At 35.5% G+C, this 26,366-nt stretch overlaps 1 protein-coding gene across 14 annotated transcripts in view; it reads right to left on the reverse strand.

The window, feature by feature from the left end:
• Positions 1–5,074: 5,074 nt before the first annotated feature.
• Positions 5,075–26,366, reverse strand: part of LOC110830067 (uncharacterized) — a 49,196-nt gene continuing 27,904 nt past the window's right edge. For 6 of the 14 annotated variants that reach the window (XM_087347998.1, XM_087348003.1, XM_087348000.1 and 3 more), the window contains 6 exons: positions 20,685–20,744; positions 15,639–15,762; positions 14,220–14,357; positions 10,772–11,055; positions 9,593–9,775; positions 5,075–6,005 (listed from right to left, as the gene is read on the reverse strand). In XM_087347998.1, the coding sequence (XP_087204124.1) occupies positions 5,928–6,005; positions 9,593–9,775; positions 10,772–11,055; positions 14,220–14,357; positions 15,639–15,762; positions 20,685–20,744 (867 nt within the window). In that variant the 3' untranslated portion in view covers positions 5,075–5,927. The remainder of the gene's footprint in view (positions 6,006–9,592; positions 9,776–10,771; positions 11,056–14,219; positions 14,358–15,638; positions 15,763–20,684; positions 20,745–26,366) is intronic. The other 8 variants (XM_087348006.1, XM_022064466.2, XM_087348005.1 and 5 more) reach the window with 5 other exon arrangements.

Consider the following 26,366-nt stretch of genomic DNA (forward strand, 5'->3'; position numbering starts at 1 on the left):
GTGTATTGCTAATTTGATGTAAGAGACATCCAAATTCCTAGCTGTGGCTAGCCACATCATCTGCCATCTTCATTTCCAGATAATTTAATTTGACCTGATACATAACATAAAATACACTAAAATATTCAACACAAGAATTAAAAATACAGTAAATTTTCTGTGAGAGGTCTGCAAGATATATTGCAGAGGTGATGTAATTAGAACTTGGGCAGTCAGTGCATATGAGAAAACTGGCCTAATCTAGTTCAAAGCTTTGCAAAGAGCAAGTAGTTCTACAGTACACACTATTAAGTTGGCAAGTTAAACATCACTTTTGTAGTTGCATCATTAGCCAAAAGGAAAGGGAAGATGACTTCACAGATAATTTTAGTGTGAGTGACATGAATGAAAGAGAAAAAAATGTGTATTTTATCCACCGGTTCCATAAAAAATCACTGTATTTGTAAGATCAGTCATATGGCATCTCAAAAATATGTTCACAAAAACCTTTAAAACAGGAAGTTGGAGAGAAAAGCTGAGTTGTCTAATATGTAATGGAAATGTCTAATTCCTAAACCATGAGTCAGAGGGAAATGAAACAGAAAGAAAATACTTGGTTCTACCTGCCTATTCCATAAAAGAATTATCAAATTACTGAACATTTAATATTAATTACGTAGTTACCAGGTGCGATCTCATGGAATTGTAAGTTAGAGAAGAAAACTGATGTTTATTTTTACTTACCTTCTTCATCTAGCATAAAAAATATGTTCACCTAAACCATTTAAGTGTAAGGTGCAAAGGAAATCGAGAGAAACAATAACATGTATTTCTATAAAATTAGCATGTCTACAAAGACTTATAATTGAATCTCAAAATCTGAGAGACAAAAAGTATAAAGAACTGAACTGCTTAAACTGACAAGTAGATTGGAACAGTTTAAAAAATATGACCCAGAATGACTAGAAAGTGAATATAATTAATATTTTATGTTCATCGTACTTTTAACACCTTTCCAGAGATAAGGCTTAACAGAAGAAAATCAGTTATTAAAACAATATAATAAACAAAAATTCTGACATAGGGTACCAAGAAGTATTTAACATAAACAAAATTTTTTGATATTGGTGGAAATGTATCAAACTATTTTGTGCCGGCATATCTAACGGCAACATTGTCAGGTCTTCTCAGTTCAGAATTGTTCTGTGACAAAACTGATCATGTGGCCTGTTATCTTTACATGCCACCTTTCAGTGGTCTTCCTAACTTCTATTCCCCACAGGTTCCTGTTCCAAATTTCAGTATTCTGTTGTTTGTTATTCCCAATTAGTTCAGTAATTCTGAAACAATCTGATGAATGAACTTTAAGTTTCTTTTGATGTCCATTTCATTTTTTTATCTATTAGTGTGTAACCTGCAGTACTCATAAATTTATTTCAGATACCAGTGTCTTTTTAATTTGTGTTTATAATTGTCCAAAGCTCACTTCCGTATACTGACACAAATCTTGCTAAAGTTTTGGAAATGTTCCACCTAGTACATTTTTGTACTACTGAAGAACTGAATAACTGATTTACTCGTCCATTTGCTTGTATAGATTTTAGATATTCGTTAAGATATCTTTCCCACCTTCACATAAAACACTGTCACCCAGTTCAGAGAAGTCTACTCAGTTTTGGATCACAAAATGAAGTTTCAGAGCCTGGCCTTCAAAATTAAAAATAGTATTAAGCAGATTATCATGTTTGTTAACCAAATGGCTTAATTCTTCCTCAAGAAAATAGGATTTAAATAGGATGGGGGATGACATAGCTTAACATTTCAATGTAATCTCTAAAAGTATCAAAGGTACAAACACACAATTTTAAGAATGTTATACATTATTGTCTGTCTATATGCAAATTTGTACGTTTAGACGTTCCGGGAAAAATTGCCTTAGTAACAACTTTATTTTTATATTAACATGAACCCTACATTTACTGAAACTGTCACTATTATAATAATTTCTTCTCCTTCAATAAAAAACTGGCTATATTAACCTCTTAACTGCTGTTCACACAATATTATGTGAGGCTGTTATTATTCCACACTGTTTTTGACACAATGTTTCATTTTTCTATGTTGCTCCATCTTATGAATGTTTCTGCCATAATACATATGTCAGAAGAAAGAGTTTTGACAGGTGCTGCACTGTAGGATAATATTTAAATTATATGAAAAGTTCCTGCCTAATTGTAAGGGAGAGGTTGAAAAATACTTTGTTTACATATAGCAAGCTGTGATCTGTTAGCCTGAAAATAGGAAACACAATGTGGGTACAGATGTAAATGCTATTTTGTCTTGTTAAAAGAAGGACAATGTTGTTATACAAGAAACAGGTAGTGATTCAAGCAGTGATGAAAGTGTCAGTGATTCAGAAGAAAGTGGTACAAGTAATGATGATGACAAAAATAATGATCCACCTTTATAATCATGTGCAAGGCTGAACTTGGGAAGCCTGACGTGGATAAGTAAACTAGGCAAACCCATCAGATGTGAGTTTATACCAGGAATAAATGAAGTAAATAATTCATTACAATTGTTTTAATGTTTGGCATCATTATAAAAGACCAACAGATATGCAGCAGAGAAACTTGCAAAGTTTTGTTGAAGATCTGAGGACTTCAGAAGTGGAAGGATACATCTTCCAAAGAAATTAGAATTTTTATTAAAAACAAGAGTTTAATTCAAAATGTATATGTAAGACACATGGCTTCTTTAGAATCATTCTATACAACAAACTTGTATTACTGAGATTTCTTCATTTTGAGGACACAAATAAGTTCCTCAATCTATGAAAAAAGAGCAACCTGCATTTGATTATGTAAACAGAAAGTACAGTGGAGTGTACACGCCTACCCAGAGACTACTGGATAGGAAGTCTGGGTATTGTGCAATTTATACGTATCAAGAAGGCAAGACTAGGAATAAAGACATGTATTCTAACTAAAACTGAATCAAGGCACATAGGGACTATAACAATCTATTGTGGCCAGGCAACAGAGCTAAAGGACAGTGAAAATTTAGAGCATGCAAGCAAGGTTGTCCTGACTCCCAGTAAAGAGCTTTTTGATAAAGGCTACACAATATTTGAAGACAACTTGTGCTTCATCCCAGAATTGCCTCTTTCACTCGAAGACAGAGAGACAAACTGACATTTGTGGAACAATACAGAAAAACAAATAGATGTCCCTGACACTCTCACTGCAATGAAATTAAGAACAGGGGGAAAAAGTTAGGTACACACATGATGGATCAATGATGGAAAGATAAGAGGCATGTTATAATCCTCAACACTTTTCATAAATGAGAGAAGGAAGTGAATTTATTGAGGAAGGATAATCACAACAGAAAAAATGGGAGTACACAAATGTGACCAGATGTTGACAGCACATACTATAGAAAGGAAGAAAACAAAAATTTTGTATAAGAAGACATTTCACCATCTGATAAACATGTGCACACCAAATGCACATGTTTTGTATCAGAAACAGGATGGAAAAATGGATGTTTGCAGTTCAGAGAGGATCTCATGAAAGAATATTTGTCAAATATCATTCAGGACTGGCAGATGCCAACAGTGAAATATTGCTGAAAGCAAAACAAAGAATGCAACAAGGAGTGTGTACAGTGTGTGTGTGTGTGTGTTTGGGGGGGGGAAGAGAGAGAGAGAGAGAGAGAGGGAGAGGGAGAGAGAGGGAGGGAGGGAGGGAGAATGAATTCAGATATCAGCATGAAGTGTGTGATGTATGTTCATGTGCACCACCATGCTTCAGGACTTAACACAGAGAGAAGCATTTCTGAATTTGAATCGTAGTACAATCATTATTTAGAATCAACTATACCAAGTGCATTGTTCCATGTTTCGTTAAAGTGTTGTATAGTTTAGAAGTTACATTTTTGTTGTTGTAGTACATTCACAATTTAAAGACTCAAGCTAATTAGAACACCTGTCAGAACAGAAACAGAGCTATGCCTTGAAAGCACTGGACTGGGTCCAGCCATCTTAGCTTCACTGAGAAAATTTACACACAGCTCTGAATTATATTTAAAATTGTCATACCAATAGAGCAAAATGTGAAAGTGGATAAGAAAGATTCTTTCAAGAATGTATGAACAGCAACAAGGCAACATAAACCAAGAGGGCAGAGGTTTGCATGGTAATCAATATGCTGTCTGCAGACAGCCACAACTGTTTCAAAGTGATCCTACCATTGCAGAGGTGGTCTGTTGTTGAAGTTGCTGTGTTTGGTGTGAATGCCATGACATTCCAAGAGGCAATCATTGGTGTTTTTTGTTCAAAACTGGTTGCAAGAGCATCACAGAATCTCCAGGGTTGGGGAGGCCATCAACATGCACTGCACAGTTCTGATCTGTCCCCAAATGACTACCATTAAAAAGACTTGCTGACCATCAATTCCAAGCAGATTTTGTGTTTATGCAAGAAATAAGGGTGTAGCTATATTCTTCCAAGATGGCATAAACAAATTGATATACCTGCAGGTTGTCTCACTGTGCAGAGCAGTTATGCAGAAAAGTGATTTTAGTGTGGAATAGAATTCTGGCTGTGTGATATGCTGGTTTGATGTTACAGCTGTCAGAAATAGATTCATGAAAGTAACTTTCTGATCCATCCTCACTTCTACCAAGTACTACTTCAAAGCCCAATGCTTCAGTTTTTGATACATGTAAAGCACTTGGTTACCATTTAATAGAATATGGCTACCAACTTGGCAAAAGTGAGACCATGTAATCACCAGTCACCCACTAAATGTCAGGTAACAGGCAGGTCTCAGTTTGACATTTAAGCCAAAGGAATAATATTATTATCAAAATAACTTATGTTCTTTTACTGTATAATAAAAGTCATCCTAAACAATCAATTTGTAATGTACTTTGAATGTGTGCAAGATTCTATCACAGTTTTTATCAGTTTTAATGTAATTAAGCACAATATTCTGAAGACCAGAAGTCATGATCATATCTTAGGAAGGTTTTGTTGCAGTGGTTGGATTCCTGCAAACATAACACTCTAGTTAAAATAAATGCTATAAGCTAAAAGCCTCAGCAACAAGCTGAGAAAAAAATAATATTTTTATTATTTATTTGAAAACGTCTGTAAAATGTAACAAGACGGTGACAACTTTACACGTTACAGAATAATATTTTGATGAAGGATAAACTCTGCATATATATATATATATATAATATAATTTGCTTTACACAACACAAGTAAAGAAAGAGATACAAAAGAAACAGGGATCGGAGACTGTAGGTCACATAGGAAGGAGCTATTATATTCAACATCTTCTGCTCCCACAGGCATTTCAAAATAATACAATTTAATTTACCGGGCTGTTTCTCAGCAAACCTGTGTTGATATTATGCCTCCAAACACTAAAATGAAAGTTTTTTCAACATTTATAATGAATATTTATCTTTTGTACACTCTAAAATTTCTTTGTAGTCAAGAAAAAAATTTGATGACACTGCTGAATTCAACACATTCAATCATTCATTCACTCATTTATACACGTCCATTATTCATACCCATGTTTCCAATTTTCCATTCATGTAATTCGGGGTTACAGCTTTCTCTTGCTGTGATAACTTTATGTAGGAAACATTTACCACTTTTGCACTGCAATCATGGTACAAAGCTTTTCTACAGTGTTACTGAAAGAGGGGATTTATATGAGTGGGAAACAAATCCTATTTACAAAACTACATTAACAGAACTCTTTCATGATTCTTTATGCTTAAAAGGAAACAGCAGCCCTTAATGAGTGTCTGTCGCAGTTTCCACTGCCATCTACAAAACCAGTTTTTATGCATTCTTCTTTTATGCACACAGTAAACAACACAAGTCCTACACTGCTCTGCAGTGCCACTTTCACAGTCACATATATTTAAGATGCCACTTTGTTCTGTGCTTGCTGTTCCATCTTGTCAATTTCAGCCCATGATGCCCGAACAGATCGAAACAGCTGCAAAATAAAATAATATTACTGATGCACCAATCAGAATAATGTTTACCCTTCAAGCCAGCACTTAAACAACCCATTGGTTACATGCTTAAATGGTCCTGCAGCAGTTTATACACAGCATTTTTCGATTTCTATGTCATTTAGAATTATGGAACAAAATTTTATGAGATCTTACACAGATGATAGGAAAACTTCAGCATAGTTACTTTACTTTTTTGTGTGTTAGAAATTGGCTTTGGTGTGGCAAACTTGACACAATTCCCGATGAAAAGACCAACTCCCAGTTTACAATTGTCTTGCATCAAATTGCATGCTATTTCATGGGCTTGGCTTTTCATTATGATTATGAAATTCTTTTTATGAAATGTCTTGCAGTCAGTCTATCAGATAGTGGTGTTATTCAAAGTCTGCCAGGATGAGGAAAATCTACTGTCTTCCTCTGTGTTTCAAATTATTATTTTATCACTTGAAGTCTGAAAAAAAGGTGGTCCAGTTTCTCCACATTTTGGCTCTCTCTGTATAGCAAAAAAGAACTGTGTACTGAAATGTTCAGCAGCCTCTTGAATATTTTGTATATCATAACGAGCTTCTTTCCCTCTCATTTTCACATAGCTGCAATTTCTGTTTCTTGACATACACAAAAATGCACTGTATTCCTTTATACCTCTTGGCACATGTGTTTCTTTGCCAAACTTGGAAACTGCCACAATGATTTTACTGTAAAATGTGAAAATAAATTATAGTGGCTTCATGTCTTTCTATTTCATCACTAACTTCTCCATCCTACATAGCAATAGGTTCACTGTGATTATTTTCACATTTATCAGACACTTCTAGACACACTGCATATTGGTTGTCATACTTCTTACACTCTTTCTATAGTGTCCACTTATTTCATAAAAATAGACATCAACGGGCACTTAAAAAACAGTACAAGAAGTGGGACTTAACCAGCACAGTGTGATGAACATGAAAATAATTAGTGAACACACCAGGATGCTGCACCACAGAAAATTCCTCTGTTTAGTTTTCTTTTACAATTTTAGGAATATTCTTCCTGTTTTAGCTGCAATGTCCCACTGTCACAATGACAATCTTTCTTAAGGTTGAAACAGAGATCCAGTGCATTTACCAGTGTGTGTGTGTCTTCAGCCAAACGTGTTCCCACCTACTTTGAAACTTTTCATTTTTTTCTGACCACAAACTCAGACAAACAGTGCATCAGACCTCTTGTTATTTCCACTGCAAATAATAAACTTATACAGATATCCCACACATAAAACATAAACTTCAAGTGATTTTCTACCAAACTTAGCCTCAATCAAACACACTGCCTAATTTCCAGGCTGCCCTTCCAAAAAGTTAAGGAATTCATTAAGAACATTTTTCTTCAATTTCTAGAGGTTGGTAAATTTCTGTTACAGTGTTTTAGGAATGGATCAATTTTGAATAGGTTTTTACTCCCTTCAAATTTCAATATCATCACTGATCATGAAAAGTAAAAATTATGAAAGCACAATATATGACCTGTGATATAAACCTGTACAAAGCTGATGTGTTAAAAAAATTTTTTTACTAAAATAAGATCCTACAGAATGCATTTAGTATATGTCAATAAACATATGAATAGCAGAAAACTCATTACATTCATGAATGTCAAAATCACAACAGTCCACCACCAATCACTGTCCTGAGCTAGCCAAGTTCATTTACACATGCTACCTCCACATTTTTTAAATAATCATTTTAACATCACATTTACATAAATACCACATGCACCTATTTTCTAAAATTCCTGCACAAAAATACTGAATGCATATCATATTCAAAATTTGATTTGGGCAGCACAATGCACTACACATGAGAATATACAACAGCAAACTTGGCAACATAACAGGTCCTACAACCTGCATGGATTAGTTCCACTGCAATTGAATAAACACACTACTCACCAATGAAAAAATCAGATTACTGGTGGCATCCTGGTTTTAATGGATGCGAATCTGAAAATGTGTGGCTTATGTTTGCATAAATACAGTACCTGAAATCACTGGCTGCATGAGTATGCAACAGGTTACCAAAATAATATTTCTATCATGTATGCTGTAGGTTGGTATCCCCTCTTAAATCATTTGTGGCCTTATACAAGTCTCTGGTTGATATGTTTTCTTTCATTTCCATCTCATTTACTCTGCCTATCAAACATCACTCCTTTAACCTGTTCACGCGGAAAGTTTAAATACCCCGCATTTACCGCTGTTGTGTTGTGATGGCGGTAGTTTTTTTTTTAAATGTCCATTTAAATTTTGCTGTAAAATACTTTTTCTTTTCATAACTTTTGAACTATATGAGATATAATTATGAATTTTTCACTGAAATCCTCTTAAAAGATGGTTTTGTAATCTTACCTTATAAGATGAGCACCCTGTGTGTGACCAATGGGAGCAAGTGAATCAGAAGTTGAGTTTTGTGTCTTAGTCCTTGAAACAGCCATACATACATAACCCTGCCTCACACTCACTACACCAATAAGTCGAATCCCATCAACATAAATAGAGCCAAAACCACGTAAATTTCGTCTACTGTGACATCTTGCCACTTCCTAATCCTAGAGCGAAATGTGAGAGGATGGGCACTTTTAGAAATTTCCTGCTGAGCATATCTGTTGGTTTCATCTACAATGAGCTGTACAAGAGCTATATCGAAAATGTTTTCAAATGAACATCTAGTCCAGCAGTGTCGAACCGAGGACCATATACATTACAAAATGCTTCTCTTGAAGCAGTAAATGATTCTATATTTTCCCACACATACTTGCCAGAAACAATACCTGAATTTGTCTCTACAATTTGTTCCTGGCTTTCGCCACCACCATTGTCACTCTCATTATCACTAATCGCGCCAGTTCCCGGTGTCACCAACTGTGTATAGTCAAAGTCTACACTCTCAGTGTCCGAGCTACTATAATTGTCACTTTCATCGTCTAGAAGTGCCCTTTGTTCAGCGTCAGACAACACAAAACTGGTTGAAGTATTCTCCATTGCAACACTGAGGCCAGGCGTTTATTTTTATACTCCCAGGTAATCGCTGAAGGGATATTCAACAGGGTTGCCGCATCTCCACACACAGAAAACTTTCCACAACAGAGTAGTACAAACCTCATCGCGCTGGCGTTATTCGTTACAAAGTTATGAGCTGTAGAAATTAGGCTTACAGCCGGACGTAATATTACTCCAGACCGCAACCAGAAAAATTTAAATGCCATACGTACTATTACTCCACTCGCCGGTCAGGAGTTAATTCCCTATTGTTACATATATTTGCTTTTAGGAATGCACTACCACTTCAATTTAGCTTGTGACATTTTACTTTCATAAAATTCTCTGTATCAAACCATGGATTGCCAAATTTAATTCATGTAATGCCAGTGATTAGCATACTAATATATGAGTCTGATGTCTTGGGTTTTGTCTCAACCATTACCAATAACCTTAAAATACCAGTCACCAGACAATGGGAGTAGATGACAGCCACTGTCAACATGAGTATAATTGAAGAAATTTCCCACATTATAAGAAAAAACAAACCTGATTAAGCCATGCTTCATCAGCCAATAGCTCATTGAGTATAATGGTAGTGTCCTTGTAGGGATCACTGGAACGTTTCTCTGCTACCCGCTTGGCACATTCTATATACATTAGGTATTTCTGGTGGGCTACCTTGTTGTAGAGCTCCACTCGTCCTACACATACACTGCACAACAGGAAGTCCTGAAACAATAAATAAAGGGGTCAAATAATACTGAATTACTGTAAGACGCTCCAGAAAACAATACAAGGCAAAGAAGAAAGTAGGAAGGATGGGGGGGGGGGGGGGGGGGGGGCACAAGCAAAATTGGACAGGTATCTGTGTCAACTGAGTACAATCATTCTGTTACTTTACACTCAGTTACGATAATTTATCATACATGAGCTCTTAATACTAACTTAAGAGCTACTGATCTGTTCATGTTTCCGATATAATACATGCAAAATGGTTATGCTTTCAGCATTAAAACAAACTTAATCCTTTCAATCTAATAGCACTATTAAAGCTCAAAATGTACAAAACATATACAATGCCCATAATATTACACTGCCAAGAAGCATTTCAATTTGCCTTTTCTCGATAAAACAAATATTCTCTTAACCAAGTTCAAATCACTAAAATGAATGGTACAGTCCAGGAGTTCTCAACCCATGACCGACAGGAAGCATGTGGCCTGCCAATGTGATTTGCATGGTTCATGTACATTTTTGTGCTCCTGTATCATCTTATATAATAAAACCCCCAAATTATTTTAAGTGGATAATTAATAAAAATAAGAAATCAACCTTAAACACTGAATAAGGCTAATATGTAAACCTGTTATAAGCATATTATGCCCTCTTAATTTTTGAAGGTAACTTTTGTAAAAATATAACAAAGTTTAATCTTTGTGGGTTAACATTCTTTCACATTTTTATCATTTTTCACACTATTTCAAAAATGTGTGACCTCAAGAACACTTTACCAAGGTCAATACTTTGATCTGAAAGATTATAAGAAACCTGTCTTGATTCTGATGGGTTAATAACAACTTCTGTTCTCTGCAGGTGATCAAATTTGTTCATAGAAAGAATAAAAACATATTTGAATACTAACTAAAATAAAAATCTATAGAAAATCTCAAAATTTTAAAGCACAAAAAACAGATATGTTTGCAAAATATAAGTGATGAAACGTACCTTCTGATTGGCAACTTTTGGATCTGGCTGACACCCCTCAAGTGTGGTGGAATTGTAAGGTTGCCCATACATCTGGACCCTAACAGAAACCTGTGACTTATCACATGCAGCACACAGTTTTTCCTGCTTCTCATCTGCAGGCAAATCAGAGATGACATTGAAACAGGGCCAGGTCCCAACACTGGTCTGAAGCCCTGTCTTCCACTGAGCTACTCCAAGTAATCGTCGCTTTCGTTCCTCAGTGACGTCATCCACTGTTTTGACATTTGATAGGAAATAATCATCTGTCAACATAAGAGAATGAAGTTAAAAAGAAAGTTCAGCAACAGATTCAATAAATTGTAATCAAGCACTGAAAATGTTCTGAGTCTGAAACCGGAAATGCTTGTAAGTGTACAGCTAGTGTCATAATTTCAATCATTCAAAATCCCCTTGTACCTGTCAGAATGTAGCTCTTTTGTACCATCCATTAATTACAATTATTAATGCCAGATATCTATTAAGTGAAGACACCAATGTATCTGCTTAATTAAAAAGTAAACAAAAGTGATAGAGGAACCACGGTTCCGGAGAATTTGACGTAAATACGTCTATACGGAAAGGAAGTTTATATATTGGCATTATTCTAAATATTTCCTTTATACATGCTTTACAATTGAGATAAGTTTGATTAAGACATTGATTATTCAACTTCAATTAGTTACGCTTAAAATGGGTCTGTGGTATTATTATTTAGTGTTCTGTCTGACGACAGGTCCATATGAACAGGATCCTTCCATCCTTTTCTCGGACTGGGACCTGTTCATATACGTTCTTGGCAGATGATCCAGAAGTGGTTTGCCATTGCCTTCTTCTGTGTGAATGGAGTAATTGTTGGGATGCCACGGAGAAACCGGGGAAGCCCCCGGAGGAAAACTCTGTGTTGCCTAGACCACGGAAAGGTAATGTAAGGTAAGGTAAGGTAATGTAATGTAATGTTTTATAGGTAATAACAATGCTAAGTAAACAGATGACGTTTCCTAGGTAACAATAATGCCAAGTAAACAGATTACGTTTCCTAGGTAACAATAATGCCGAGTAAACAGATGACGTTTCCTAGGTAACAACAATGCTGAGTAAACAGATGAGGTAACAATGAAGTTACACTTTTTCGTTTCCCTTTTTCGTAACACATTTTTGCCGAATGACCCTTCCTTATAGACGTATTTACGTCAATAATTATTATTAATGACTCCTCCAATACATAAGACCAAGTCCCACAGCAAAATGGAGCTTAAGGCTATACTTTGCTTGGTCTACCATATACCTGGATAGACAAGTCGGTAGGGTAGGGGGCTATTGTTGCTGGAAAGACCACATCTGCAACTTCAAAGTCTGATAAGTGCAGTTTGCAAGATTTATGGTGCTTGCACTAGTTTTCTCATGATATGTATCTGAATTTGCAAATATGAAAGTAGTAAGAAATGATTTCAGATTTTCATGTACATTATGGATTACTATTTTAGCAATTAAACACTGTGCAACAAAAATCAAACAATGAAAATTTCTGAAGCCCAAAACCAGAGTGATGTAAGTGTATAGCTGGCATCATAATTCCAATCATTCTTTGTATTCATCTGTATGTGCCTTTTCCGTACCTTCCACTAATTATGATTATTAATCCCAAATGTCCATTAAGCAAAGACATAAACATCTCTGTAATTTCTTAAAATGCATATGTTGCATTCACACAGATACTCATTTAAGCTGTGTAGTTATATGTTATTCAACTGTGTGATTCAAAATGTCTGCATGGAACTCATACCAAGAGCAACTGCAAATACTAACTAAAATAAGCAGATTGATATTGAAGACAGAATGTGTAATTGTTTGTCTGCAAAGAATACGCATCCAAGAGCCTTTTGTTAATAAGCAGAAAGTTATCACCGTATTACTTGTGCTACATAAGCTAGATGTGCAGGAGTAGTTATTTATTTTATTTTACTGCAATTTACCATCCACTGGCATTCTGATTCAAAGGTTCCATGTTTCTTTGTAAACAAACAATTTTATTTGCAAAAAGCACAGAATTTAAACATTTTTGTTTTGCAAAGTATATTGGGTACAAAATATGAATTTGTATGTTAGTCCCTGAATGGGCAGTTTTCAAGATCTGGCATCTTTATTAGGATAGCCAGAATCCCTAACCTTCAATCACAAAGAGCTCATTTGTCTCAGCATGGACTCAATTAAAGAACAAACACAATGCTAAGATGAAGAAACTTTGTTGTTAATCAACCTTATTGTATAGTAACATGGAGTGGATTCAAATGGCACATGCTTGGGTCCAACAGTAGGTACTAGTAAATTCATATACCACAACAATTCATCTTATCACCACATTCAACTGTTCCTACAATTACGCAAAAAAACTAATAATTAACTCTATGGTCAAGAAACTTTGTGAAAGCAATAGTTACTCATCTGGCCAAGAAGAGTACTTGCCCTTTATAGAACCTGATGGTTTATTATTGTGTTCACAAGATCCTGCCACTGATCTCTGTCACAAGGCAAATAAATCCAATCCATTCATTCATATATCAGATCTAAAACTTCTTGACGATGGTGAAGAGTCAATTGAATAAAAATTTTCTTGGATATTATCCATCGTCTAGTAAATATAAAACGTAAAACGACGTTTCGGAGATGGGACTCTATCTCCGTCTTCAGGTTCCTACACAGTTGGGATGGAGCCAGAGTATTATTAACAGAACCTAATACCATCTACAGAAAATATAAGGAGGCAGCACACATGGCACTACTCGCCAACCCTATCAGCCAGCCTAGTTTGGATTTATCTCCTATTTGGATACCTGTAATCTCCGAAGCAATCCAAGTTGGGCATCGAGTTTCGAGCTGATATTCATGTGTATTTATTCCCACCTTTTTTGTGAGTTTTTATTTTTTTGGCTTTATCGTGTTTATGAATTTTGATTTTACATACTATTCTTTTATGTCCCACGGATGGATGGTGTGGTAATGCCTTTTTATTCTGGGACTTTCACTTTTTATTTTGTCCAGAGATAGGGATTAGCTCTATCTAGTGGGCCCAACTGTGTAGGAACCTGAAGACGGAGATAGAGTCCCATCTCCGAAACGTCGTTTTACGTTTTATATTTACTAGACGATGGATAATATCCAAGAAAATTTTTATTCAATTCATTCATTCATATCCTATATCCTAAAGATTCATTTTAATCTTATCCACCAACTATGGATCTTCCTACTGGCATCTTCCTTTCAATTTGTTCGCTAAAATTTTGTAAACAATTCTCAACCCACCCCACTCATTTTATCCTCCTATAACTAATCATAACATTTGGTGAAAATACAGTTTATCCACAAAACTAAAATGTTGGTGATGGGCTGTTACATCTCCAATTCTAAATATAACTACATACATAATTACCTTGTTCCTGGAATATCTCAGTGAGGAAATTGGAGTCAAGAGCTTGTGAGATGAGTGTTTGGATGTACACTTCAAAGTTGTCCTGGTACTTGGCTGTCTCCTTCATTGACTTGTCAATCAGCTCCCTGCCATGCCAACACCAACAAACAATGAAGGTAACTTAGTGGTCAACATGCACATACACCACAAACAGGCCAATAGAAATTATGTACAGGAATATTTCTACTATGAACATATTTTCAATATAACACATTATTGAAACAACCTTTCATTCAGTATAAATTATCAGACTTGAGCTTATTCACTGCCAATGAAACATATACAATATTTTTTGGCAAAAGACTTAAATGGCTTATATCAACACTACCTTATTACTGCCAAAGAAGCTACAAGATGAAATAACAGAAGCAAAATAAATCATCAATCAGCTTAAACATTTCAAAGTACAAACACCGGCAAAAATGTCACTGACGTTAAATGAAACTAAACTTCTTATAAAATAGATAGTACAAATAACTGCAATTACTTAAAATTCAAAGAAAGTTTATACAGAAAAATTATTGTCAAATTTAAGCATATGGTTAAAGAATATGCATTGTGGAGACAACAAAAACCTTAATATTACAATACCACTTATTACAGCCAGATAAGTTGAAATATTCTGAACTGCACATAGTGTGCAATATCTTTTAATGACTTGGAGGGTTCATATTGTTTTACATGTTTATGTCTTGTAAGATAATGCTTATTATTCATGCAACCTCACAAAAGGAACCAAAACACCGGCTGTAATTTTTGAAGAATCAGACATTAATCCAGAAATTAACAAATTGTGATAATGCGAAAATAATACATAAGTACATGAAGGGAAATAAATAATATCCAGCTAACCTGGTGGTAAAAATTGTGACTTGCATATGGGCGTTGCCCAGTTTGAATCTCCAATGTGGCACAGACTACCCTGACTAAGGATTTTTGTGGTTTACCTGTCACTCCAAGTGAATTATTGGGAAATACCTTAAAATATACCACGACCACTTTCTTCCCTATCCTTTAAAGCTCACTGATGTCACTATATAGAAGATACACTTGTTTATATGACAAATGGAGCCAATTCTAAAGTCATGCCAGATCTTCTTTATTATAAATGGAAAGCATATACTGCTCAGTGGAAGGATTTTCTTAAAAGTTATTTACACTAACCCAACTGAATTTACATTGAGAACCTAAATTAAAAGCGTGATACATCATAAAATGTTAACCATCATCAAAGCAAAAGGTTAACAACAGAACCTTTTACTTTCCATCTACTTTACTTCTAAAATCTAACACTGGCCTTGCCGTGCTTCTATATGATCATAAGTGATGTAACAAACAGCCTTAATAAACTACTATAACATAAACAACGTTTTTACACTTACTGGTCATCCAAAGCCATTTCATCCCTCATAAACTCAACAATAGTTTCAAGCCGATTCTGAACCCGAAACTTGACAGGTACCTGTTGATATATATGGCGGTTCTGAGGCGTCCACCCCGAGTACTAAAAACAGAACCAATAATAATAATGTATTTGAAGTCTGATAAATTTAATTACTACATAATTTATTATGATGGTTACAATCACAGTGTCAATTGTCATACCCTTGCATGGTAAATACAACAAGAATGAATGTAAATATTTATATTACCAGCTGATGGCCATGTTTATAATGTTTCATGTACTTATACTTGTTCAAAGAGAGTATGTTCATAAATACTACAATAAGAATATTCATCCAGCAATGGCAGCGTTAAAAAGATGTGTTCCATACATGCACAATAACCATCTGATGCATAGGTATATATGTGTGTGATATTAAGGAAAAGTCCACTAGATGGCATTGAAATTGTAAGAGGTTTGAGAACGCTTTCAAAGGCACACAAAGATTTTCTTAAATAATGGATATACTACATACATTTGTGGATGGTTACAACTTTAATTCTAAGTGTAAACTTGGTAAGATTTAACCAGAAATGTATACAGGACCTTAAAATAAACTGAGAATGAAATTTACACCATATGTGAATAAAAGAAATGTCATGAAACAAGTTTCATCAAAATCCGTGAAATAACTCTAAAGATACATAAAAAGTTCATATTAAACCCTTAAGAGGCCCTCAAAATTAAAGTGAACAAAAACTCCATATAGTGGATGTGTGGTTCTTCAAGGTCCACAATCAGTCCAATTAATGACACAGGCCTGTGAACAAGTTTACAGCCATGCAAGTGAAGTGACCCTTAAAATAAAAAATTGTTCAGTACAATTCTCAAACTTCTACTAAAGGAAAGGTAATCAAATCGAGGATGATGAGAGATGTGAAGCATGTAATGCACAAGCGGGATGTACCAAATGCATACAAAATTTTGGTTGAAATATCTTTACTGCTGATTAGTATTCAACTAGCATAGAATTAATGACTAGTGTCTCATATCTACAACGTTGGTCAGCCCTATCACATAAAAGTGACTACAATAAATCAATATCAGAAAAAAAGAAGCAAAATGGGAAAGGACACATATGACAAATGTGTATATGTAGTATACACTTCTACTCTTGTCATGTTAAATATTCACTTATAATTATGTATGTGTATCAGTATTCACTGAAACTATATAAGACTTTCTGTTTATGTAAAAGATATACAATTCATATGACTATAGCATATAAAACTACAATAAAATAACAGGTTTAAAAGTCAAAGACAGAAGTGCACTTTTATGAAATGTGTTTTTGGAGTAAATATACAGAATGACACAAAACTCTTCTACAGCACTCTAGGAGATTACTGGAATCACTTGGAGCAGATAATGTACTTTTTTTCAATGCTTCCAAGTGACAATGTTTTTATGTCACTGTATATTAACATGACAGTTTGACTGGGGATCAATGCCGAGTTCACGGAAGTACATATAGTTGAAAAGCAGTTATAAGACTATGGCAGTAATATCAGTGACAACTCTGTCAAACACCCACCACATGATTGGAAAGTACTCATGAAGCAATACTATAAGGAGATAGGTGAAAAATACAACAAAGGGCAGAATTATTTTTTTATTCATTGCAAACAAGGAAATAAATTGAAAAGCTATAACAAAATTACCTGTTTCCATTTTTCAAAAATCAACCATTACAATATAAGTGACATCAATGTAAAAATATAACTTGGAAACAGTGGTAAATCTGAAGAAAAAAAATCCTTTACTTATACTTTCTGTTCCAAATGATCTCTCCAGCAACCTTCTTAAGTACTGTGTGCGCTACAGCACTGAATCAACATTTATGAATGTATCTTGTTTTTCTAAATTTAACTCACAAGGCCTAATAAGCAATTCAAAACAGAGGCTACACAAAATTCAGTAACTAGAAATGGCATATGGTTTGAACAGGTAAGAATGAAAGTGAAGCTCAGATATAATAAGTTTGGAAAATATGCAGAATCTAATAATTCTGGTATTTGCCAGAATTTGTTCTTTCAACTTTTCAAACAGTGCCAGTAACATCAGAATTGCCTAGATGAGTTATGCTGCTGTAAAACTCGGTTATGACATCAAGGAAGATTCCTCATATGGCATGAAGCTGATTTCCCATGCACAGAATAACCACTTCCATGTGGAGAAACACATGCAGGTCTTCATGTGCATGTTACTGCTGCGAGTTATTAACCAAAATTGGAATGCCAACAAACCAGTTTAAAAAAATTGTTTACAAGCTGTTGCATACAGAGACAAGACATGATGAAGCTACCAGGCACATTTCTGCAACTTCTAATTGCAAAAATCCTAAAAAGAAGATCTCCGTGTTTCAATGACCTCATGTTTAACACACTGCACTTCCACAGGAACATGAGTTGTCGTAACTCTACTTTGTGCTGTTTAAAAGCTTTCTGCAGAAAAGAAGTTTCATGAAGATGTATAAGAATGCAAAAGGGATTTTGTACTAAAATTACATTCCAAAGGCATTCTTCATACATCATGTAAGTTGTTTTTGTGCTAATGTAATGTGGTAGCAGTGCCTTATGTCATTCTTGCACTAACGTGATCCTGGGCCACTGTTGTGCACAAATGTCTTCCAACATGGCCTAAGGTCATTCTTGTGCTGTTGAGGCCCACTGTTATGAATATGTGGCACAAAGACTGACATGTACAGGCCCATAAACTGTACTTCACTCATGCTAGAGCATGAAAAACGTGCAATAAAACAAGAGGAACAACAGTTTTATGACTAAATTATTTCTTATGGCTGGATATTACACTCATTTCTGAAATACTAGCTTATTTCTGGCTCTGAAGACACAAGTCAAATATACCAGGTACACAACTTTGAAGTTGTCTAGCTATTCTTTTTTACTGTCTGTACATATAGTAACCTAGAATTCATAGTCACATTCTTTTAGCCATGAGGTAAGTCATGCTACCTCATAACATAAAGTCTTACGAGTGGTCAAAATATGTTTGTTTGCTACTCCTATTTAATTCTTTTGCCAAAGCGCCATTGGTTTGAGTTCGATGAACCTCTCAAATATTTTTCTATTACTTTTGCTTTTTATACATTTATTATTAGTTTTTTCTCTTTTACATAATAGCCAAGCAGTACACTGCCTCCCATCCATAAACCTCTTTTATTTTTATCTGAAAATGATATGCAATTTTCCTACTTCTCAGAAATTTATTCAAATACTGAACAATAACCTATTTTGTACATGGAGTAGCCCATTTCTTTTGCTGTTAAAATTATATATTACAAATATCAACTGTGGCAATGATTGAAATATGATCTGAAGACACAATTTTAGAAAGAGGTACAAATCGCAGAAGGCATGACATTTTTCTCATCAATGTCTGGAACAGCACCCGAGTCCACCAAGACTGTTACACAAAGAGAAGCATGGGTTCTACCCACTGCTAAAGTATAAGCTAATCACCCACTCCCATCTCGTACTGATGTCACAGAATGTGTGGAGCTTTATCTTGAAGCCCACTACATAGTAATACCTCCACGCTCAGTGCTATGAAATGGGGAGGTGGGGAGAGATACATACCCAAAGGAAAATTACTTGTACATGTAACAAAAGAACATGTTTACGTTAACACTCAAACACATAAGTGATGCAAAAACCACTTATTTTTTTAATTTGAAAGTGACACGTCAAAATCAATTAACCTAGTAGGATACCTTTCATATGATCTCCTCGTGTAGTATATCATAAGAGTGGAATCTCATAACAACAATAATAAGGGCGCAACTACTTCAGAATGTACAGTCATAGAACAAAAGATTTTTGACTAAGGAACATAATCAGAATATTTACAAAACCCATGAAGATTTTTGTAAGGATATATAAATGCACATAACATTTTCATAAAATTAATGGCAAATCATAGGTTTCTAAACACTATCCATGAAATGTACAAACCATGTACCAAGAGGCACCCAGCAAACAAAATGTAGTATGTATTTGTTGGGTATTCTTGAGCAGGAAGCACAACATATCAAAGGCTTCATAGTTTCCTGTAGCATTCCATAGCCTGAAGCAATATTCTAACAGAAGTTAATATATTTCTGTCTTAAATTATCATGGCTTATAAATAATTGTAAAAAATACACATATTACAATATTTAAATATCATACACCTCTAACGAAAGAGAGAGTAGAAAAGAACTTTGTTCCTAGTATAAATTTGGCTTTCAGGTGAGAGCCATTTCAAACATTTGGTACTAATCAACATTTCAGCAAACACTGCAGCTTCCATTTTCAAGGTGAGTATGAAGCTGGGGTTAATTCAGATCTTACAAATGGGTGCAAGATAAATTTGCTGACTGGTGGAGAGGAGTGGGCTGCTGTCCAATGGAAAAGGAGCATGAGACTGAGAAAAGATGGCAGGAAAGATGGGAAGAGGTGATTAGGAGGTTATGGTGACCATACTGGAAAGGATTTGCAGCAATTCAATTTTCCTGTCATCTCCTTTCCCCAACCATGTGCTTCTCTCCCATTGGATAGAAGCAAGCTCCACCAGCACTATCAAATTTATCTTGCACCTACTGCCTGCCTTTTCAACTAACTTCACCACATACTCACCTTGAAACTGACAACTGCAATGTTTGCCAAGACAATGGTTAACACCAAATATTCAACGTGGCTGTCACCTGAAAGCCAAAGTTATACATACAACTCCTGGCACAAAAACCTATGGACAAGAATTTGTTTGTTCCTGTTGAGAAAGTGATATTGAGACAAAAACCTAGCTAAAGTTTTTGATGTGAAAGAACTTGGTACTTTCAGTTCTCTTTCCCAAAATATGACTTACTATTACAAACCACATTTAAAGTAGCACTGCTGTGTTCACTATGAGCAGATTCTATTGTACGTTCAAACAAAAAATATTTTAAGCCTGGGTATACAAAATGTTAAAGCCATGCATACCCGTTTCTCAGCATCACGGGCAGGGCTTGGTAACCCCTGTCGCTTGTGCGCCCGTGGTGACTGAAAATATAGTAAGAACATGAACATTATAACCAAGCATGGGGATCCTGCAGCTCACAAACTAGAGCTCCCTCACACTAACTATTTTCATACAAACTACAAGTGTATTCTAATATGTAAACTTCTTAGTAGCTTTCTGCTCTTTCATTCAAAAAAATAAACATATTAACCTACGGAGTAACACCGTGCAGCTACACTCAGTAGTAGAGACCACAGATCGTTACTTACATTCACTTAAGCTTCCTCTAATATGAATCTGATCTGTGCAATATTATATTTCTATATTTTCCAAGGATGACCACAGTTGAACTGAACAAGACATTCATAAGCTATTCAGCTGTTTCAATATCACAATATGCCCAAGAAATATGTTCATAAATTTAACAATCAAAAAATTAAGTTTTAATGTAGTTTGGACTGAACTGGTAATTGATTCTGATGGTGGTTTTTGTACATACAATACTATCATTTTCTGTTATCACAGAATTAATTTTAATATATAACACTTAAGAGGCCTGATCCATCCCATGGACAACACTTTGGGGCCCACTAGGTTATATAACAGAAAAACTGATGGCATGTAAAGAAATAATTTTCTTCATACCTCTGCAACTCCCTACGCACATACAGTGTCTCCCAAAACATGTATACACACTTTATTCACCTATTTCTTAAGATGTATACCTGACAAATGTTAACTTATTGTTGTGTTGGTTACCTTAAAATTGAAAAGTACTCAAAATGTCCACCATCAGTCCCAATGCATTGCTAACAACATACAACAGCACAGCATACTTATTATAGAGCTGCTGGTGGGATAACAGCAGAAACACTTTCAATTTTGTGCATCAGGTCCTGCAATGTTCTTGGTTTACTGGCAAGCAGAGTGCTCTTTAAATCACCCCACATCTTAAAAAATCTAACGGTGTTCAGTCTGGAGATTAGGGCAGATACTCCATCCAGGAAAATGAGCACAGGAAATTTCTCACATGGGTGTAGTAATGAGGTGGCGCACCGTGTTGAAAGAACAGCCTTAGTCAGAAAATAAATTGTTAATGCACATTATCACGTTGTCCTGTAGCGCTGTTAAGTAGAAAGTACATGTGACAGTCAGGTCCCATCATTCCTCTGGAAGACAAACTACACCATACCTAATATCCCTGGTAGATTAATTACTTATTCTTCTGTTATGTGTGGATTTCTGGGACCAGTACACACAGTAACTTCTAATGTTACTTTATCGGACTGAACAATTAAATCTGGAAACGGTACAAGGTAGATTGTCCTCATTCATGGCATGAAACAGTCTCAGAATGTATACTTTCCATTTATCATGACACAAAATGTAATATGAAGTACACCGGTTTTACAAACACCACTCTCACAGGAGCATTGCCTTACATATTTCCTTGGAGATTGTGTGAAGACCTGTAACACCATTTCAACATTTCATTGTCAGTTGAAGTACAAGGTCTTTCATAAGAATCCCTCGTTCATGTTTCGCACTATTCCATCAGCCTCAAACTTATCATGTAACCATGCAATGGTTACATGAGTTGGCAACAGTTTTCCAAATTCATTTTTGTCTTCTCACCCCATTCACATTCTCCATTTCCAAGTAACATTTAAGAATTCACTTATGTTGCTGAAACAATCCCAGTTCTGCCATTTTCTTTATGCTGGATAGTACAATCTAGTAGTGTACTAGCACTAAGCAACACAGATCTGCCATCTAGCATCATCATAATACTGTACTGAAGAATACCACTACTGTCTCTATTTTTATGTGTGTTACCAACATCTGAAGTGTGTGTACATTTTTGGGACACTGTATGTAGTAAAAGGCAAACTGACATGAAGTCAAATGTTGTGAAGAGTACATTTCATAAGGGAATAAATATAGATGTCAGAAATGTCTAATGTTGGGTACAGACAGATCCCTACATGGAAGCTGAAACATTAATGAGCGAAAACTATGTGAAATTCATTAAACTCTTCACCTGTAAGAAGCAGCAAGAGAGGATCATTATACAATTTCAAGTCAGGTATCTCTACCCTTTCAGCTGATGCACAAGTACAAACACTATTGAGAGAAAGGGAAAATACAGTGACTCATATGGAGAGAAGAATGTCTTAAAATTGTCAGGACAGCTGCCCCAAAATCTTCACTACACAAAATTTCTCACAAACATTAGCTTTTATAATCACACCAATTTTTCACTTTAATGACAAAAGTGGTGCAAAGAAACTTCAGACATACATTTCATTTGCAGTAAATTGTATGTTACATTAATGGAACAAGTTCATAACATGTTAAAAATAACACTGTGTTTAGGATGACTGTGTTAGCACCTTCTGCGAGAATCCAGCCTCAAACACGAAGAACTTGGGAAATATTTTGTAATGTGTCAATACTGTTGTACATTCAAGAAAATGACATTCAAACTGTTCCTTCCAGTCAATTAAATCATGATAAGATAAATTTGTGGTCATGGGGCATCACTGACTGACCATAGTGCAGTCAACCAAACAGTCAGTCTTTTATATGAAAAGATAAAATGGTAAAGTTGTCCCTGTGCTTAATCAAGCACCATGCCATAAAAATGTATAGGGGAGTGGAGGTATATTGGCTGCAAATGGAGGTAAGAGGTCAGCTTCATACCCTATCTGCTTTACTCCTGGACAATTAAACCCCAGTCAGCAACAATTAAATAGGAGTACGGGTGAATCCCAGAACTGCTATAAAGAGTGCCAAAGACAAAAATTCCTGCCCTTGCCACAAATCAAATATGTCATCTAGCCCACAGACAGTCACAATATTGGAGATATCACAGTCCCTTTACATATAATAAAGAAAACATGGTTTATGCACTACAGTAAGAGGTCTGACTTACATGTTATTTCTTGAAACATTATCAACTAGAGAGGTTATGTAGCACCAAACAATAAATGAAGACAATCCACAAATAGTAAGTTCAAAGGAATAGAGGGGGAGTTCATCACTGGGTATTTTAAGGCATTTATCTTAATACTGAATCAAGTGACTAAAAACCATGAAAGCTCACTTTTGAAACAGTCTTAGGCTGGGATCCTAGCCAGGAACCTCCTGATCATAAGAGATGAGTAACTGTTGAAATAAATTTCCTTGCTCCTCAGAACGAAAAACAAGTTTCCTGTCTATACAATATGCCTGATCCTCATTCAACAGGTAAAATAAAGTAAAGTAAAGCTGTCCCAGGCCACGGATGCTCAAGGTGGAGAACCGCCTCTTGTCAGTTGTCCGTAACTGCTTATTCAATATACAGGATGATTAGAATGAGTTCAGGGAAACATTTCCTGATTCTCCTGTGCCAAACAAATTGACAATATCTCATCTGGTGAAAAATGTCCATGACACAGGAAGCATGCAGGGCAGAAATTATTCCATTCGACCATTTGTGTTAAGTGACAATAGTTTGGATATCTATCAAACTCTGTTGTGCTCTCCACAAAAGTCACTGAGATAACTTTCTCTTCAGTGCTGTTTATCATACAGAAGTGTACATAAGGCTACAAAGACTTTAACTCATGAAACCTGATGAGGAAAAATGACTTCAGTACTACAGATGGTTTACACACTTCATTCAAGGATGTGTATATATTTTAGACAAAGTTTTTATACTGCTTTTGAGATCTCAGGTTCTCACAGCAGCACACATTAGAAAAGCTGAAAAAAATACTGAGCTCTGCTGACATGTGTCAGGAATGGGTTGCGTGACTTTTCTGAGTACTCTATTTCCAATACCCTCGTATTTTGAGGCCATAATCATGAACTTGTCTCTATTTATAACAAAATAATCAATTACTGACACATCTGTAACAACAGAAGCCAAAACTTGCACAAGTAATTTCCAAGGAATCTTTATTTTGTCTATAAGTCCTATTCTTAAGCACAGTGAACATATTCTGTGGGTAAAATTACTGAATATAATCAATGTGGATTCTATCATAATACATCAAATACTGATCAGACCTCTTGCATCTGACATTAAAAAATCCAATGATTCAGTTAGGAAAAAGTCACTGTATAATTTAATTTAAAATAAACTTCTTAGGTTATTCTAAACTCTGAATGCAGGAGATATGTACATGTAAACATATATCAGATGTCTTTTCAGTACACAATGAGCTAAGCTAAAAATGGGATGGGTTTGTCACCACTATGTTTTTATCCTGCCCTAGAGTACACAATCATAGAAACCCAAGGAAATCAGCAAGGGCTGAATACCTAAATCCAGTACATGTTCATACCAATCCTGTGAGTGGGGGGGGGGGGGGGGGGGGGGGCAAAAAATTCCTCCTACATGTAAAGAAGCTGATCTAATAGTGAATAATCAATAAAACTGCTGCAGCTCAAAAGAGGAACCAAGCCCTGCCCTTGATCAGTGGAAGAATAGGTAAAGAGGAAAACAGCCTGATAACATAGCATGAAGTTCTGTCAGTCTCATACATTCCAATTAAAAATGTTTAGTGCTAAATAGCTAACATGTGTTTAGTAAGGAAAGGCACTATTGTGCAGCCAATGTTTCATGTTTCTGACTAGGTTTTTACACTCCCCATTCTACCACTAGGAGCCAGACTAGAAAAAGTGACTACTTAGAAAGCATCAGTAAATATAAAAATGACACACCCAAATCAGCAACAGTCATAAAACAAACAAAATAAATCAATTCATGAAGTTTGAAAGTTTAAGCACCTGGAAACAACATTAACATAAAAAAGGTTCATGATGAAATTATAGGAATAATTTAGGAAATGGTTCCTGCAACTCTGAAAATAGTTATCCCATCCACTTACCAAAATGCCTTAGATAGAAATTTATAAAACAATTTTGCCAGCTGCCTTGCATCAATGTGAAATGTGGTCAATCACTGTAGGGAGAATACAAATTACAAGTGCTTGAAAAATAAATGCCCATGAAAATATTTGGACCAAAGACCAATACATGATATTATATAATGAGTAGCTGAACAATTTAAAGAAGTCACCTAGTATTGCTAAGATGGTGAAATCAAGAAGGAAATAGGGAAATGAAGAATTTACAGAAAATTTTGGTATGGAAACCACTTTGGAAACAATTTGAAGTTTTCACAGCGGTAAGTCTGAAGATTGCTGTCTTCTGGGTTATTGCTCCGTGTACTCTGGTAGATTTCCACCAACATTTTAGAGGTCACACTGCCTCCACCATCAGGGCGATAAATGACGGAGGCAATATGACCTCTGAAACGTTGGTGGAAATCTTCCAGACTACATGGCACAATAACCCAGAAGACAGCAATCTTCACTTTGGAAACATCCAACTGGAAGACTGAGATGAAAGAAAAACATTAAAATGGAGTTTAGGCAGAATGGTTGTTAAGGATGAGTGATGGGTGGGATTAACTTCAGATCATTTCCAATGCCAGGTTTGGTAACAGCAATGCTGCCAAGTATTACTTAATACAGTATAACTTAACTGAACCAAATGGAAATATACTTCCCTGCTTTTAATTTCACTCATAACAGTCTGGCAAATAACTGGACTGATACTTTTCAGCAGGAACTGACAACAATCCTGTGCTCACAACTACATGAATCACTTGA

This window comes from Zootermopsis nevadensis, unplaced genomic scaffold (genome assembly GCF_977971745.1).
Source record: "Zootermopsis nevadensis isolate Lab colony 2312 unplaced genomic scaffold, Znev_1.0 Znev_ptg000012l, whole genome shotgun sequence".
NCBI lineage: Eukaryota > Metazoa > Arthropoda > Insecta > Blattodea > Termopsidae > Zootermopsis > Zootermopsis nevadensis.